This window comes from Pseudophryne corroboree, assembly GCF_028390025.1.
Source record: "Pseudophryne corroboree isolate aPseCor3 chromosome 3 unlocalized genomic scaffold, aPseCor3.hap2 SUPER_3_unloc_15, whole genome shotgun sequence".
NCBI lineage: Eukaryota > Metazoa > Chordata > Amphibia > Anura > Myobatrachidae > Pseudophryne > Pseudophryne corroboree.
This window is the reverse complement of record NW_026967503.1, coordinates 2,104,179-2,122,054: the sequence shown is the minus strand read 5'-3', so window position 1 is coordinate 2,122,054 and position 17,876 is coordinate 2,104,179. Positions and strand designations below refer to the sequence as shown.

General features: G+C 48.9%; 1 protein-coding gene across 1 annotated transcript in view; it reads left to right on the top strand.

Moving 5' to 3' along the window:
- Positions 1-1,111: 1,111 nt before the first annotated feature.
- Positions 1,112-17,876, top strand: part of LOC134983458 (oocyte zinc finger protein XlCOF6.1-like) — a 51,203-nt gene continuing 34,438 nt past the window's right edge. The window contains exon 1 of the mRNA XM_063949136.1: positions 1,112-1,472. Coding sequence (XP_063805206.1) covers positions 1,142-1,472 — 331 coding nt within the window. The 5' untranslated portion in view covers positions 1,112-1,141. The remainder of the gene's footprint in view (positions 1,473-17,876) is intronic.

Genomic DNA, 17,876 nt, shown 5'->3' with positions numbered 1-17,876 from the left:
GGGGACGTGTCTGGGTGATGACTGGAGAGGTGACTGCTGGGTATGGGGCATTATACAGTAACACCAGGGGATGTGTCTTTGTAATGACTGGAGAGGTGACTGCTGGGAATGAGGCATTATACAGTAACACCAGGGGATGTGTCTGGGTGATGACTGGAGATGTGACTGCTGGGAATGGGACATTATACAGTAACACCAGGGGATGTGTCTGGGTGATGATTGGAGAGGTGACTGCTGGGAATGGGACTTTTTACAGTAACACCAGGTGATGTGTCTGGGTGATGACTAGAGAGGTGACTGCTGGGAATGGGACATTATACAGTAACACCGGGGATGTGTCTGGGTGATGACTGGAGAGGTGACTGCTGGGAATGGGACATTATACAGTAACACCAGGGAATGTGTCTGGGTGATGACTGGAGAGGTGACTGCTGGGAATGGGACATTATACAGTAACACCAGGGAATGTGTCTGGGTGATGACTGGAGAGGTGACTGCTGGTAATGGGACATTATACAGTAACACTGGGGATGTGTCTGGGTGATGACTGTATCACTGTGTGTGTCAGGTTCCTATAAGGTGTCAGGATGTCACTGTCTATGTCTCCATGCAGGAGGGGGAGTATATAGAGGAACACAGGGGTCTGTACAAGGACGTGATGATGGAGAATCACCGGCCCCTCACATCACTGGGTAAGAGGAGACTGTCATGTATTGTACAGGGGAGAGCAGGTATGGGGACCCCCTATATACACACATCATCTGATAATCACATATATACACTGTACTCAGTCACTGTATGTCTCCTACAGATGGGCCCAGTAACAGAGATACCCCAGAGAGATGTCCCCGTCCTCTGTATTCCCAGGATTGTACAGAGGAGAATCACAGGATCCCACAGGAGGATCAGGTAGGTGGGATTTAGGGTCTCACCCATATACCAAAGTGACTGTCACTATATGATCTGTAGAGGAGCTGTGTGTCTTATACACTGATATTATACTGTTTCACCTCAGTTTAATTAGACTGTATGCAAATGTCATTATAGTGTTTGTGTTTTATTTTTTGATTTTTAGGTAGAACGTCTGTCTGATATTAAAACAGATTATATAGAGGGAGAAGAAGAGACGTATGTGACTGATATGAAGGCAGAAGATATAGAGAGAGAAGAAGAGACGTATGTGACTGATATAAAGGCAGAAGATACAGAGGGAGAAGAAGAGACGTATGTGACTGATATAAAGGCAGAAGATATAGAGGAAGAAGAAGAGACGTATGTGACTGATATGAAGGCAGAAGATACAGAGGGAGAAGAAGAGACGTATGTGACTGATATGAAGGCAGAAGATACAGAGGGAGAAGAGACGTATGTGACTGATATAAAGGCAGAAGATACAGAGGGAGAAGAAGAGACGTATGTGAGGGGTGATCAGCAGTGTAAGGAGGAGGAGATCCCTACAGATATCAGCACAGGTGAGTAATAAACACTTATTACAGAAAAGAGTCACAGATTCTCCTTCCTCAGTCACTACAGCAATCTCTTATCCTACACCCTCCTCTGTCAGTACAGACTAATGAGGGAAATGTATCTGCCCTGTGAGGGAGTCAGGAGGCATCAGCCCCTATTATACTTTTGCTCTCCCCCTCACATCATGTCACTGTGTGTTACCAGCCCAGAGATCTGACCAGTCTCCTCCCCACACTCTCTGGTGTATCTCATACATCAGGAGACATCAGCCCCTATTATACTCCTGCTCTCCACCCCTCACATCATGTCACTGTGTGTTACCAGCCCAGAGATCTGACCAGTCTCCTCCCCACACTCTCTGGTGTATCTCATACACCAGGAGACATCAGCCCCTATTATACTCCTGCTCTCCCCCTCACATCATGTCACTGTGTGTTACCAGCCCAGAGATCTGACCAGTCTCCACCCCACACTCTCTGGTGTATCTCATACATCAGGAGACATCAGCACCTATTATACTCCTCCTCTCCCCTTCACATCATGTCACTGTGTGTTACCAGCCCAGAGTTCTGACCAATCTCCTCCCCACACTCTCTGGTGTATCTCATACATCAGGAGCCATCAGCCCTTATTATACTCCTCTCTCCCTCACATCATGTCACTGTGTGTTACCAGCCTAGAGATCTGACCAGTCTCCTCCCCACACTCTCTGGTATATCTCATACATCAGGAGCCATCAGCCCCTATTATACTCCTGCTCTCCCCTCACATCATGTCACTGTGTGCCACCCGCCCAGATATCTGACCAGTCTCCTCCCCACACTCTCTGGTGTATCTCATACATCAGGAGCCATAAGCCCCTATTATACTTTCTCTGACGTCCTAGTGGATGCTGGGAACTCCGTAAGGACCATGGGGAATAGCGGCTCCGCAGGAGACTGGGCACAAAAGTAAAAGCTTTATGACTAGCTGGTGTGCACTGGCTCCTCCCCCTATGACCCTTCTCCAAGCCTCAGTTAGATTTTTGTGCCCGAACGAGAAGGTTTCATGCTAGGTGGCTCTCCTGAGCTGCTTAGAAGTAAAAGTTTAAATAGGTTTTTTATTTTCAGTGAGTACTGCTGGCAACAGGCTCACTGCATCGTGGGACTAAGGGGAGAAGAAGCGAACTCACCTGCGTGCAGAGTGGATTGGGCTTCTTGGCTACTGGACATTAGCTCCAGAGGGACGATCACAGGCCCAGCTTGAATGGGTCCCGGAGCCGCGCCGCCAGCCCCCTTACAGAGCCAGAAGAGCGAAGAGGTCCGGAAAAATCGGCGGCAGAAGACGTTCCTGTCTTCAAATAAGGTAGCGCACAGCACCGCCGCTGTGCGCCATTGCTCTCAGCACACTTCACACTCCGGTCACTGAGGGTGCAGGGCGCTGGGGGGGAGCGCCCTGAGACGCAATAAAACACGATTTACACCTTATATGGCTGAAGAAATGCATCACATATAGCTCCTGGGCTATATGGATGCATTTAACCCCTGCCAGTTTTCCTAAAAAAAGCGGGAGAAAAGGCCGCCGTGAAGGGGGCGGAGCCTATCTCCTCAGCACACAAGCGCCATTTTCCCTCACAGCTCCGCTGGAAGGACGGCTCCCTGACTCTCCCCTGCAGTCCTGCACTACAGAAACAGGGTAAAACAAGAGAGGGGGGGCACTATTTGGCAGTTAATATAAATACAGCAGCTATAAAAGGGAGAAACACTTATATAAGGTTATCCCTGTATATATATATAGCGCTCTGGTGTGTTCTGGCAAACTCTCCCTCTGTCTCCCCAAAGGGCTCATGGGGTCCTGTCCTCTATCAGAGCATTCCCTGTGTGTGTGCTGGGTGTCGGTACGATTGTGTCGACATGTGTGAGGAGGAAAATGATGTGGAAGCGGAGCAATTGCCTGTTTTAGTGATGTCACCCCCTAGGGAGTCGACACCTAACTGGATGGTCGTATTTAAAGAATTACGTGACAATGTCAGCACTTTGCAAAAAACTGTTGACGACATGAGACAGCCGGCAAATCAGTTAGTGCCTGTTCAGGCGTCTCAGACACCGTCAGGGGCGCTAAAACGCCCGTTACCTCAGATGGTCGACACAGACCCAGACACGGATACTGAATCCAGTGTCGACGGTGAGGAGACAAACGTAATATCCAGTAGGGCCACACGTTACATGATCACGGCAATGAAGGAGGCATTGAACATTTCTGACACTACAAGTACCACAAAAAAGGGTATTATGTGGGGTGTGAAAAAACTACCAGTAGTTTTTCCTGAATCAGATGAATTAAATGAGGTGTGTGATTAAGCGTGGGTTTCCCCCGATAAAAAACTGCTGATTTCTAACAAATTATTGGCACTATACCCTTTCCCGCCAGAGGTTAAGGCATGTTGGGAAACACCCCCTAGGGTAGATAAGGCGCTCACACGCTTATCAAAATAAGTGGCGTTACCGTCTCCTGATACGGCCGCCCTCAAGGAACCAGCTGATAGAAGGCTGGAAAATATCCTAAAAGGTATATACACACATACTGGTGTTATACTGCGACCAGCAATCGCCTCAGCCTGGATGTGCAGCGCTGGAGTGGCTTGGTCGGATTCCCTGACTGAAAATATTGATACCCTGGATAGGGACAGTATTTTATTAACTATAGAGCATTTGAAAGATGCATTACTATATATGCGAAAGCACAGAGGGATATTTGCACCCTGGCATCAAGAGTGAGTGCGATGTCCATTTCTGCCAGAAGGGCGTTATGGACACGACAGTGGTCAGGTGATGCAGATTCCAAACGACATATGGAAGTATTGCCGTATAAAGGGGAGGAGTTATTTGGGGTCGGTCTATCAGACCTGGTGGCCACGGCAATGGCTGAAAAGTCCACCTTTTTACCCCAGGTCACCTCTCAGCAGAAAAAGACACCGTCTTTTCAAACTCAGTCCTTTCGTTCCTATAAGAACAAGCGGGCAAAAGGCCACTCATTTCTGTCCCGGGGCAGAGGAAGAGGAAAAAGACTGCACCAGGCAGCCTCTTCCCAGGAGCAGAAGCCCTCCCCCGCTTCTGCCAAGTCTTCAGCATGACGCTGGGGCTTTACAAGCGGACTCAGGCACGGTGGGGGCCCGTCTCAAAAATTTCAACGCGCAGTGGGCTCACTCACTGGATCCTGCAGGTAGTATCACAGGGGTACAAATTGGAATTCGAGACGTCTCCCCCTCGCCGATTCCTGAAGTCTGCTCTACCAATGTCTCCCTCCGACAGGGAGGCAGTATTGGAAGCTATTCACAAGCTGTATTCCCAGAAGGTGATAATCAAGGTACCCCTCCTACAACAGGGAAAGGAGTATTATTGCACGCTGTTTGTGGTACCGAAGCCGGACGGCTCGGTGAGACCAATTTTAAATCTAAAATCCTTGAACACTTACATAAAAAGGTTCAAATTCAAGATGGAATCACTCAGAGCAGTGATAGCGAACCTGGAGGAAGGGGACTATATGGTATCTCTGGACATCAAAGATGCTTATCTCCATGTCCCAATCTTTCCTTCTCACCAAGGGTACCTCAGGTTTGTGGTACAAAACCGTCATTATCAGTTTCAGACGCTGCCGTTTGGATTGTCCACGGCACCCCGGGTCTTTACCAAGGTAATGGCCGAAATGATGATTCTTCTTCGAATAAAAGGCGTCTTAATTATCCCTTACTTGGACGATCTCCTGATAAGGGCAAGGTCCAGGGAACAGTTAGAGTTCGGAGTAGCACTGTCTCAGGTAGTGCTACGTCAGCACGGGTGGATTCTAAATATCCCAAAATCACAGCTGATTCCAACAACACGTCTACTGTTCCTGGGGATGATTCTGGACACAGTCCAGAAAAAGGTGTTTCTCCCGGAGGAGAAGGCCAGGAAGTTATCCGAGCTAGTCAGGAACCTCCTAAAACCAGGCCAAGTGTCAGTGCATCAATGCACGAGAGTCCTGGGAAAAATGGTGGCTTCTTACGAAGCGATTCCATTCGGAAGATTCCATGCAAGAACTTTTCAGTGGGATCTGCTGGACAAATGGTCCGGATCGCATCTTCAGATTCATCAGCGGATAACCCTATCTCCAAGGACAAGGGTGTCTCTCCTGTGGTGGTTACAGAGTGCTCATCTTCTAGAGGGCCGCAGATTCGGCGTTCAGGATTGGGTGCTGGTGACCACGGATGCCAGTCTGAGAGGCTGGGGAGCAGTCACACAGGGAAGAAATTTCCAGGGCTTGTGGTCAAGCATGGAAACGTCTCTTCACATAAATATCCTGGAACTAAGGGCCAATTACAATGCCCTAAGTCAAGCAAGGCCTCTGCTTCAGGGTCAGTCGGTATTGATCCAATCGGACAACATCACGGCAGTCGCCCACGTCAACAGACAGGGCGGCACAAGAAGCAGGAGGGCAATGGCAGAAGCTGCAAGGATTCTCCGCTGGGCGGAAAATCATGTGATAGCACTGTCAGCAGTGTTCATTCCGGGAGTGGACAACTGGGAAGCAGACTTCCTCAGCAGACACGACCACCACCCGGGGGAGTGGGGACTTCACCCAGAAGTCTTCCAAGTGATTGTAAACCGTTGGGAAAAACCAAAGGTGGACATGATGGCGTCCCGTCTCAACAAAAAACTGGACAGATATTGCGCCAGGTCAAGAAACCCTCAGGCAATAGCAGTGGACGCTCTGGTAACACCGTGGGTGTACCAGTCGGTGTATGTGTTCCCTCCTCTGCCTCTCATACCCAAGGTACTGAGAATTATAAGACGGAGAGGAGTAAGAACTATACTCGTGGCTCCGGATTGGCCAAGAAGAACTTGGTACCCGGAACTGCAAGAGATGCTCACGGAGGACCCGTGGCCTCTACCTCTAAGAAAGGACCTGCTCCGGCAGGGACCTTGTCTGTTCCAAGACTTACCGCGGCTGCGTTTGACGGCATGGTGGTTGAACGCTGGATCCTGAAGGAAAAAGGCATTCCAGATGAAGTCATCCCTACCCTGATCAAAGCCAGGAAGGATGTAACCGCAAAACATTATCACCGCATTTGTCGAAAATATGTTGCGTGGTGTGAGGCCAAGAAGGCCCCTACAGAGGAATTTCAACTGGGTTGTTTCCTACATTTCCTGCAAGCAGGACTGTCTATGGGCCTAAAATTAGGATCCATTAAGGTTCAAATTTCGGCCCTGTCGATCTTCTTCCAGAAAGAACTGGCTTCAGTGCCTGAAGTTCAGACGTTTGTCAAGGGAATACTGTATATACAGCCTCCTTTTGTGCCACCAGTGGCACCTTGGGATCTCAATGTAGTTTTAGGGTTCCTAAAATCACATTGGTTTGAACCACTCACCACTGTGGAATTAAGATATCTCACATGGAAGGTGGTCATGCTGTTAGCCCTGGCGTCAGCCAGGCGTGTCTCAGAATTGGCGGCTTTATCATATAAAAGCCCTTACCTAATTTTTCATTCAGACAGGGCAGAATTGAGGACTCGTCCTCAATTTCTCCCTAAGGCGGTTTCAGCGTTTCACATGAACCAACCTATCGTGGTACCTGCGGCTACTAGGGACTTGGAGGACTCCAAGTTGCTGGACGTAGTCAGGGCCCTGAAAATATATGTTTCCAGGACGGCTGGAGTCAGAAAATCTGACTCGCTGTTTATCCTGTATGCACCCAACAAGCTGGGTGCTCCTGCTTCTAAGCAGACTATTGCTCGTTGGATTTGTAGTACAATTCAGCTTGCACATTCTGTGGCAGGCCTGCCACAGCCAAAATCTGTTAAAGCCCATTCCACAAGGAAAGTGGGCTCATCTTGGGCGGCTGCCCGAGGGGTCTCGGCTTTACAACTTTGCCGAGCAGCTACTTGGTCAGGGGCAAACACGTTTGCAAAATTTTACAAATTCGATACCCTGGCTGAGGAGGACCTGGAGTTCTCTCATTCGGTGCTGCAGAGTCATCCGCACTCTCCCGCCCGTTTGGGAGCTTTGGTATAATCCCCATGGTCCTTACGGAAGTCCCAGCATCCACTAGGACGTCAGAGAAAATAAGAATTTACTTAACGATAATTCTATTTCTCGTAGTCCGTAGTGGATGCTGGGCGCCCATCCCAAGTGCGGATTGTCTGCAATACTTGTATATAGTTATTGTTACAAAAAAATCGGGTTGTTTATTGTTGTGAGCCATCTTTGCAGAGGCTCCTCTGTTATCATACTGTTAACTGGGTTCAGATCACAGGTTGTACGGTGTGATTGGTGTGGCTGGTATGAGTCTTACCCGGGATTCAAAATCCTTCCTTATTATGTACGCTCGTCCGGGCACAGTATCCTAACTGAGGCTTGGAGGAGGGTCATAGAGGGAGGAGCCAGTGCACACCAGCTAGTCATAAAGCTTTTACTTTTGTGCCCAGTCTCCTGCGGAGCCGCTATTCCCCATGGTCCTTACGGAAGTCCCAGCATCCACTACGGACTACGAGAAATAGAATTATCGGTAAGTAAATTCTTATTATATATATATATATATATATATATATATATATAAGCGCTGTTTTAACTGGGAATTTGGTTTCCAGTGTCAGGTGGCGCTGGGTGTGTGCTGGCATACTCTCTCTCTCTGTCTCTCCCTGTCTCTCCAAAGGGCCTTATTGGGGAACTGTCTCCATATAAATATATCCCTGAGCAGTGATCGCAAAAACGCGCTATAGCGCGTATTTTACCCCATAATGAGGATCGGGGACTCTCTTTTACAAAATGAGTGCGTCCCTGGGTACCCGCTCCGTTGTAGGCAGACCTGTAGCTCCTTTGATCTCTCCGCGGGTCCCGCTGCCAATCTTGTGGCTTCATTGATGTCTCTGGGTCCAGCGGCCAATCCTGTGGTGCCAGGTCCAGCGGCCAATCACATGTATACACAGAGCTCTCCCTCTCAAACCCCTCCAATAGCCGGGCTTCCGGGAGGGCTAGTAGACGGGGAGGAGGAGCTGTTGGTGCCTTTTACTCCTGTATGCAGCGCCGGCACCCGTACTCAGAAGGCGGCCCGAACTGCAGCGTTAACAGGCTCTCTCTGCAGCCACCCGTCTCCTCCCCGTCCCACCGCTGCTATTCACTTCTCCCCCCTCACCGCCGCGGCCACTCAGGATGCGGGGTCATGCGCCGGTGGATTCAAAGGCTCAGCGCGGCACTTATAACGCTGAGTCCTGAGTGCCCGCGGCGGTGGGGGGTAAAAGCGAATAGCAGGGCTGGGACGGGGAAGAGACGGGTGGCCGCAGAGAGAGCCTGTTAATGCTGTAGAAGAGGTTACTACATCCCGCCCACAGCAGTAAGGATCTGAAGAGAAGAATTTCAAGCAGCACCTGGCATGGAGGATTCATGTTAGTAATAAACATATGGGTAATTGGGATGGCAGCAGCTAACGATTCAAACACTGGGGGTGGGGGCAGTGCCCAGCATACACCAACACAAATGCACACATTGGCCAGCCCCACCCCCATATACCCACACCCTCCATACACCCTCCATAGCCACACAGTGCCCATCATACACACCCCCAATACCCACACATTGCCCATTATACACACACAGTGCCAATCATACACACTCCCCACAACGTGTTCACACTGCCCATTATACACACACCCATCTGACACCCCCTCCACTGACACCCGTGATCACTGTGTCTGGGGACGACAACTGGGGGTCCAAGATGGTGGCTACAATGTGCCTAAGTGGTCACCTGCTGCAATGTGTGTAACGTGTTCTACCTGGTGCAATGTGTGTAACGTGCTCCACCTGCTGCAATGTGTGTAACGTGCTCTACCTGCTGCAATGTGTATAACGTGCTCTACCTGGTGCAATGTGTATAACGTGCTCTACCTGGTGCAATGTGTGTAACGGGCTCTACCTGGTGCAATGTGTATAACGTGCTCTACCTGCTGCAATGTGTATAACGTGCTCTACCTGCTGCAATGTGTATAACGCGCTCTACCTGCTGCAATGTGTATAACGTGCTCTACCTGGAGCAATGTGTATAACGTGCTCTACCTGCTGCAATGTGTATAACGTGCTCTACCTGCTGCAATGTGTATAACGTGCTCTACCTGCTGCAATGTGTGTAACGTGCTCTACCTGCTGCAATGTGTATGTGCTCTACCTGCTGCAATGTGTATAACGTGCTCTACCCGGCGCATTGTGTGTAACGAGCTCTACCCGGCGCAATGTGTATAACGTGCTCTGCCCGGCGCATTGTGTATAACGTGCTCTACCCGGCGCAATGTGTATAACGTGCTCTGCCTGCTGCAATGTGTATAACGTGCTCTACCTGCTGCAATGTGTATAACGTGCTCTACCTGCTGCAATGTTTTATATGTGCTTTACCTGGTGCAGTGTGTCTAAGTGTTCTACCTGGCGCAATGTGTATAACGTTCTCTACCTGCTGCAATGTGTATAACGTGCTCTACCTGCTGCAATGTGTGTAACGTGCTCTACCTGCTGCAATGTGTATAACGTGCTCTACCTGCTGCAGTGTGTATAACGTGCTCTACCTGGTGCAATGTGTATAACGTGCTCTACCTGCTGCAATGTGTATAACGTGCTCTACCTGGTGCAATGTGTATAACGTGCTCTACCTGCTGCAATATGTATAACGTGCTCTACCTGCTGCAATGTGTATAACATGCTCTACCTGCTGCAATGTGTATAACGTGTTCTACCTGCTGCAATGTGTATAATGTGCTCTACCTGGTGCAATGTGTATAACGTGCTCTATCTGCTGCAATGTGTATAACGTGCTCTACCTGGTGCAATGTGTATAACGTGCTCTATCTGCTGCAATGTGTATAACGTGCTCTACCTGCTGCAATGTGTATAACGTGCTCTGCCCGGCGCAATGTATATAATGTGCTCTACCTGCTGCAATGTGTATAACGTGCTCTACCCGGCGCATTGTGTGTAACGAGCTCTGCACGTCGCAATGTGTATAACGTGCTCTACCCGGCGCAATGTGTATAACGTGCTCTACCTGCTGCAATGTGTATAACGTGCTCTACCTGCTGCAATGTGTATAACGTGCTCTACCTGCTGCAATGTGTATAACGTGCTCTACCTGCTGCAATGTGTATAACGCGCTCTACCTGCTGCAATGTGTATAACGTTCTCTACCTGCTGCAATGTGTATAACGTGCTCTACCTGCTGCAATGTGTGTAACGTGCTCTACCTGCTGCAATGTGTATAACGTGCTCTACCTGCTGCAGTGTGTATAACGTGCTCTACCTGGTGCAATGTGTATAACGTGCTCTACCTGCTGCAATGTGTATAACGTGCTCTACCTGGTGCAATGTGTATAACGTGCTCTACCTGCTGCAATATGTATAACGTGCTCTACCTGCTGCAATGTGTATAACATGCTCTACCTGCTGCAATGTGTATAACGTGTTCTACCTGCTGCAATGTGTATAATGTGCTCTACCTGGTGCAATGTGTATAACGTGCTCTATCTGCTGCAATGTGTATAACGTGCTCTACCTGGTGCAATGTGTATAACGTGCTCTATCTGCTGCAATGTGTATAACGTGCTCTACCTGCTGCAATGTGTATAACGTGCTCTGCCCGGCGCAATGTATATAATGTGCTCTACCTGCTGCAATGTGTATAACGTGCTCTACCCGGCGCATTGTGTGTAACGAGCTCTGCACGTCGCAATGTGTATAACGTGCTCTACCCGGCGCAATGTGTATAACGTGCTCTACCTGCTGCAATGTGTATAACGTGCTCTACCTGCTGCAATGTGTATAACGTGCTCTACCTGCTGCAATGTGTATAACGTGCTCTACCTGCTGCAATGTGTATAACGCGCTCTACCTGCTGCAATGTGTATAACGTGCTCTACCTGGAGCAATGTGTATAACGTGCTCTACCTGCTGCAATGTGTATAACGTGCTCTACCTGCTGCAATGTGTATAACGTGCTCTACATGGTGCAATGTGTATAACGTGCTCTACCTGCTGCAATGTGTATAACGTGCTCTACCTGGTGCAATGTGTATAACGTGCTCTACCTGGTGCAATGTGTATAACGCGCTCTACCTGCTGCAATGTGTATAACGTGCTCTACCTGCTGCAATGTGTATAACGTGCTCTACCTGCTGCAATGTGTATAACGTGCTCTACCTGCTGCAATGTGTATAACGTGCTCTACCTGGTGCAATGTGTATAACGTGCTCTACCTGCTGCAATGTGTATAACGTGCTCTACCTGCTGCAATGTGTATAACGTGCTCTACCTGGTGCAATGTGTATAACGTGCTCTACCTGCTGCAATGTGTATAACGTGCTCTACCTGCTGCAATGTGTATAACGTGCTCTACCTGCTGCAATGTGTATAACGTGCTCTACCTGGTGCAATGAGTATAACGCGCTCTACCTGCTGCAATGTGTATAACGCGCTCTACCTGGTGCAATGTGTATAATGTGCTCTACCTGCTGCAATGTGTACAACGTGCTCTACCTGGAGCAATGTCTATAACGCGCTCTACCTGGTGCAATGTGTATAACGCGCTCTACCTGCTGCAATGTGTATAACGTGCTCTACCTGCTGCAATGTGTATAACACGCTCTACCTGCTGCAATGTGTATAACACGCTCTACCTGCTGCAATGTGTATAACACGCTCTAACTGCTGCAATGTGTATAACGTGCTCTGCCCGGCGCATTGTGTGTAACGTGCTCTGCCCGGCGCAATGTGTATAACGTGCTCTACCCGGCGCAATGTGTATAACGTGCTCTGCCCGGCACATTGTGTGTAACGTGCTCTGCCCGGCGCAATGTGTATAACGTGCTCTACCTGGTGCAATGTTTTATATGTGCTTTACCTGGTGCAGTGTGTCTAAGTGTTCTACCTGGCGCAATGTGTATAACGTGCTCTACCTGCTGCAATGTGTATAACGTGCTCTACCTGGCGCATTGTGTATAACGTGCTCTACCTTGTGCAGTGTTTATATTTGCTTTACCTGGTGCAATGTTTATAACATGCACTACCGGGCGCATTGTGTATAACGTGCTCTACCTGGTGCAATGTGTATAAGCGGCACTTCTGTGTGGTGTAATGTGAATTGGCACTATTGTGTAGTCACGCCCCTTCCCCATGAAGCCACGCCCCTTAAATTTTGCAGCGCGCCTTAGGCGCGCACTGCCTACCCTTTCCTATCTCGCAGGTGGAACACCAATTCACTTCATGCCTAGGGCACCAAAATGTCTACTTACAGCTCTGGTGCAGGGTGTCCTGCATGCTACACAGCCCAGCAGCACTGTCCGATTTATTCCGATGGGACCCAGAAAAAGAACGGTAGGACCCCAATTTTTGAAAGTGAGGGGTCCCTGGGACCCACTTTTTTTTGGGATCAGCGCGATCACTGCCTGAGTGTGTGGGGGTGTCGGTACATGTGTGTCGGCATGTCCGAAGCGGAAGGCTCATCTAAGGAGGAGGTGGAGCAGATGATTGTGGTGTCTCCGTCGGCAACGCCGACACCTGATTGGTTGGATATGTTGAATCTTTTTAATGCAAATGTGTCTTTATTACATCAGAGATTGGACAAAGCAGAGTCCAGGGATAGAACAGGGAGTCAATCCATGGCTTTGACTGTGTCACAGGGCCCTTCAGGGTCTCAGAAACGTCCCCTGTCCCAAGTAGCAGACACTGATACTGACACGGATTCTGACCCAAATGTCGACTACGATGATGCGAGGTTACACCCAAGGGTGGCCAAAAGTATTCATTATATGATTATTGCAATAAAGGATGTTTAACATATCACAGATGACCCCTCTGTCCCTGACACGAGGGTATGCATGTATAAGGAAAAGAAACCCGAGGTAACCTTTCCCCCATCTCACGAACTGAATGCGTTATTTGAAAAGGCTTGGGAAACTCCAGACAAGAAACTGCAGATTCCCAAGAGAATTCGTACCCTTTCCCTGCGCAGAACAGGTTACGGTGGGAATCCTCACCCAGGGTGGACAAGGCTTTAACGCGCTTGTCCAAAAAGGTGGCGCTGCCGTCTCCAGACACAGCAGCCCTCAAGGATCCTGCTGATCGCAGGCAGGAAACTACCTTAAAATCAATTTATACACATACGGGTGCCTTGCTCAGACCGGCAATAGCGTCGGCTTGGGTTTGTAGCGCTGTAGCAGTTTGGACGGATACTTTGTCAGCTGACATTGATACCCTGGATAGGGATACCATTTTATTGACCTTAGGTCACATTAAAGACGCAGTCTTGTATATGAGAGACGCTCAGAGAGACGTTGGTCTGCTAGGTTTGAGAGCCAACGCCATGGCGATTTCTGCTAGGCGAGCCTTGTGGACCCGCCAATGGACGAGTGATGCCGACTCAAAGAGTCATATGTAAGTTTTGCCTTACAAAGGGGAGGATTTATTTGGGGATGGTCTCGCGGACCTGGTTTCCACAGCTACCGTGGGTAAATCTACTTTTCGACCTTATGTTTCCCCACAGCAAAAGAAAACACTGCAATATCAGATGCAGTCCTTTCGGTTGCATAAGTCCAGAAGAGGTCGGGGCTCTTCCTTCCTCACCAGAGGTAAGGGTAGAGGGAAAAGAATGCCTGCTACGGCCAGTTCCCAGGAGCAGAAGTCCTCCCAGGCTTCTACTAAATTCACTGCATGACGCTGGGGCTCCACTGAGGGAGTCTGCGTCGGTGGGGGCACGTCTTCGACTCTTCAGCCAAATCTGGGTCCAGTTAGATGGGGATCCTTGGGCAATGGAAATTGTATCCCAAGGCTACAAACTGGAATTCGACGACGTGCCTCTTCGCCGGTTTTTCAAATCGGCCTTACCAGCTTCTTCCCCAGAAAGGGAGATAGTTTTAGCTGCAATTCAAAAACTGTGTCAACAACAAGTGGTTGTCGAGGTTCCCCTAGTTCAGCAGGGAAAGGGGTACTATTCAACCCTATTTGTGGTCCCGAAACCGGATGTTTTGGTCAGACCCATTCTAAATTTAAAATCCCTAAACCTGTACTTGAAAAAGTTCAAATTCAAGATGGAATCGCTACTGGCGGTTATCTCCAGCCTGGAAGGGGGGTTTTTATAGTGTCACTAGACATAAAGGATGCATACCTTCATGTCCCCATATATCCTCCTCATCAGGCGTACCTGAGATTCGCTGTACAGGACTGTCATTACCAGTTTCAGACGTTGCCGTTTGGGCTTTCCACGGCCCCTAGGATTTTCACCAAGGTAATGGAGGAAATGATGGTGCTCCTGCGCCGGCAGGGAGTCACAATTATCCCGTACTTGGACGATCTCCTGATAAAAGCGAGATCAAGAGATCAGTTGCTGAACAGCATGTCGCTCTCCCTGAGAGTGCTGCAGCAACATGGCTGGATTCTAAATCTACCAAAGTCACAGTTAGTTCCAACGACTCGGCTATCTTTCTTAGGCATGATTCTGGACACGGAAAAGAAGAAGGTTTTTCTCCCAATGGATAAAGCCCAGGAACTCCAGAACATGGTCACACACCTGTTAAAACCGAAAAGAGTGTCAGTCCATCAATGCACTCGAGTACTGGGGAAAATGGTGGCGACCTACGAGGCCATCCCCTTCGGCAGGTTTCATGCGAGGACGTTTCAGTGGGACCTTCTGGACAAGTGGTCCAGGTCCCATCTTCAAATTCATCAGAAAATAAGCCTGTCCCCCCAGTTCCAGGGTGTCTCTCCTGTGGTGGCTGCAGAGTGCTCACCTTCTAGAGGGTCGCAGGTTCGGCATTCAAGACTGGGTTCTGGTGACCACGGATGCGAGCCTCCTAAGATGGGGAGCAGTCACACAAGGAAGAAACTTTCAGCGACTATGGTCAAGTCAGGAGGCTTGTCTACACATCAACGTACTGGAATTGAGGGCCACATACAACGGCCTACGTCAAGCAGAGACTCTTCTTCGCGACCTACCGGTTCTGATTCAATCAGACAACGCCACATCCGTGGCCCATGTAAACCGCCAAGGCGGGACAAAGAGCAGAGTGGCAATGGCAGAAGCCACCAGGTTTCTTCGCTGGGTGGAAAATCACATAAGCGCTTTGGCAGCAGTCATCATTCCGGGAGTGGAGAACTGGGAAGCAGACTTCCTCAGCGGACACGATCTCCATCCAAGAGAGTGGGGACTTCATCAAGAAGTTTTTGCAGAGATAACAAGTCATTGGGGACTTCCTCAAATAGACATGATGGCGTCACGCCTTAACAAGAAGCTTCGGAGGTATTGTGCTAGGTCAATGGACCCTCAGGCAGTAGCAGTGGACGCCCTGGTGACACCGTGGGTGTTTCAGTCGGTCTTTGTGTTCCCTCCTCTTCCACTCATCTCAAAGATAATGAGAATCATAAGATGAAAAAGAGTGCAGACAATACTCATTGTTCCAGACTGGCCTCGAAGGGCCTGGTATTGCGATCTTCAGGAAATTCTCACAGAAGATCCATGGCCTCTTCCTCTCAGAGAGGACGTGTTGCAACAGGGGCCCTGCATGTTCCAAGACTTACCGCGGTTACGTTTGATGGCATGGCGGTTGAACACCGAATCCTAGCTGGGACAGGCATTCCGGAAGAAGTCATCCCTACTCTGATAAAGGCTACGAAGGAGGTAACGGCAAAGCATTATCACCGTATCTGGAGGAAGTATATATCTTGGCGTGAAGCCAAGAATGCTCCTACGGAAGATTTCCATCTGGGCCGTTTTCTCCACTTTCTATGGATATGGGCCTAAAATTAGGCTCCATTAAGGTACAGATTTCGTCCCTATCAATTTTCTTTCAGTAGAAATTGTCTTTTCTCCCAGAAGTCGAGACTTTTGTAAAGCGAGTGCTGTACATACAGCCTCCAGTGGCACCATGGGACCTTAACGTGGTGTTACAGTTCCTAAAATCTCACTGGTTTGAACCTCTTCAAATGGTTGAATTAAAATTTCTCACTTGGAAGGTGGTCATGTTATTAGCCTTGGCATCTGCAAGGCGGGTGTCCGAATTGGCGGCTTTGTCTCATAAAAGCCCCTATCTGATTTTCCATGTGGATAGAGCAGAATTAAGGACTCGTCCTCAATTTTTGCCTAAGGTGGTTTAATCGTTTCATATGAACCAACCTATTGTGGTACCTGTGGCTACTGATGACTTGGAGGATTCCAAGTCCCTTGATGTAGTCAGGGCCTTAAAAATTGATATAGCCAGGACGGCTCGGGTTAGGAAAACAGAGGCACTGTTTGTCCTGTATGCAGCCAACAAGGTTGGCGCTCCTGCTTCTAAGCAGACTATTGCTCGCTGGATCTATAACACGATTCAGCAGGCTCAGTCTACGGCTGGATTGCCGTTACCAAATTCGGTAAAGGCCCATTCCACTAGGAAGGTGGGCTCTTCTTGGGGCGGCTGCCCGAGGCGTCTCGGCTTTACAGCTTTGCCGAGCGGCGACTTGGTCGGGTTCAAACACTTTTGCAAAATTCTACAAGTTTGATACCTTGGCTGATGAGGACCTCATGTTTGCTCAATCAGTGCTGCAGAGTCATCCGCACTCTCCCGCCCGGTCTGGAGCTTTGGTATAATTCCCATGGTCCTTACGGAGTCCCCAGCATCCTCTAGGATGTAAGAGAAAATAAGATTTTAAACCTACCGGTAAATCTTTTTCTCCTAGTCCGTAGAGGATGCTGGGCGCCCGCCCCAGTGCGGACATATTTCTGCAAGGCTTGTATATAGTTATTGCTTACATAAGGGTTATGTTACAGTTAAGATCAGTCTTTGGCTGACGCTGTTTTGTTCATACTGTTAACTGGCTGCGTTTATTCCTGTTATACGGTCAGGATGGTGTGGGTTGGTATGAATCTTGCCCTTAGATTAACAAAAATCCTTTCCTCGTACTGTCCGTCTCCTCTGGGCACAGTTCTCTAACTGAGGTCTGGAGGAGGGGCATAGAGGAAGGAGCCAGTGCACACCCATCTAAAGTTCTTTATAGTGCCCATGTCTCCTGCGGAGCCTGTCTATACCCCCATGGTCCTTACGGAGTCCCCAGCATCCTCTATGGACTAGGAGAAAATGATTTGCTGGTAGGTTTAAAATTTTATTTTTACACAAACTGTATATACATGTAAAATCAGTAAATACAATCTATATACACTACATACGGATTGGCCAGCAGTATTAACCACACTCTGAGAACCTTACCAGGTCCAAACCACTTTGGCCTGAGGAGTCCCCTGGACAGGAACCAAGACGCCACAGTTCCAGTATCTCAGGTTTCAGGAAGTGATCTGAGATAACATATAAAGTCCTCGGTTTGCCGTTATAAAACCTCTGCTTTTACCTGATGGGTGACACCGTTGAAGCCTAGCTTTGGGTGATATGA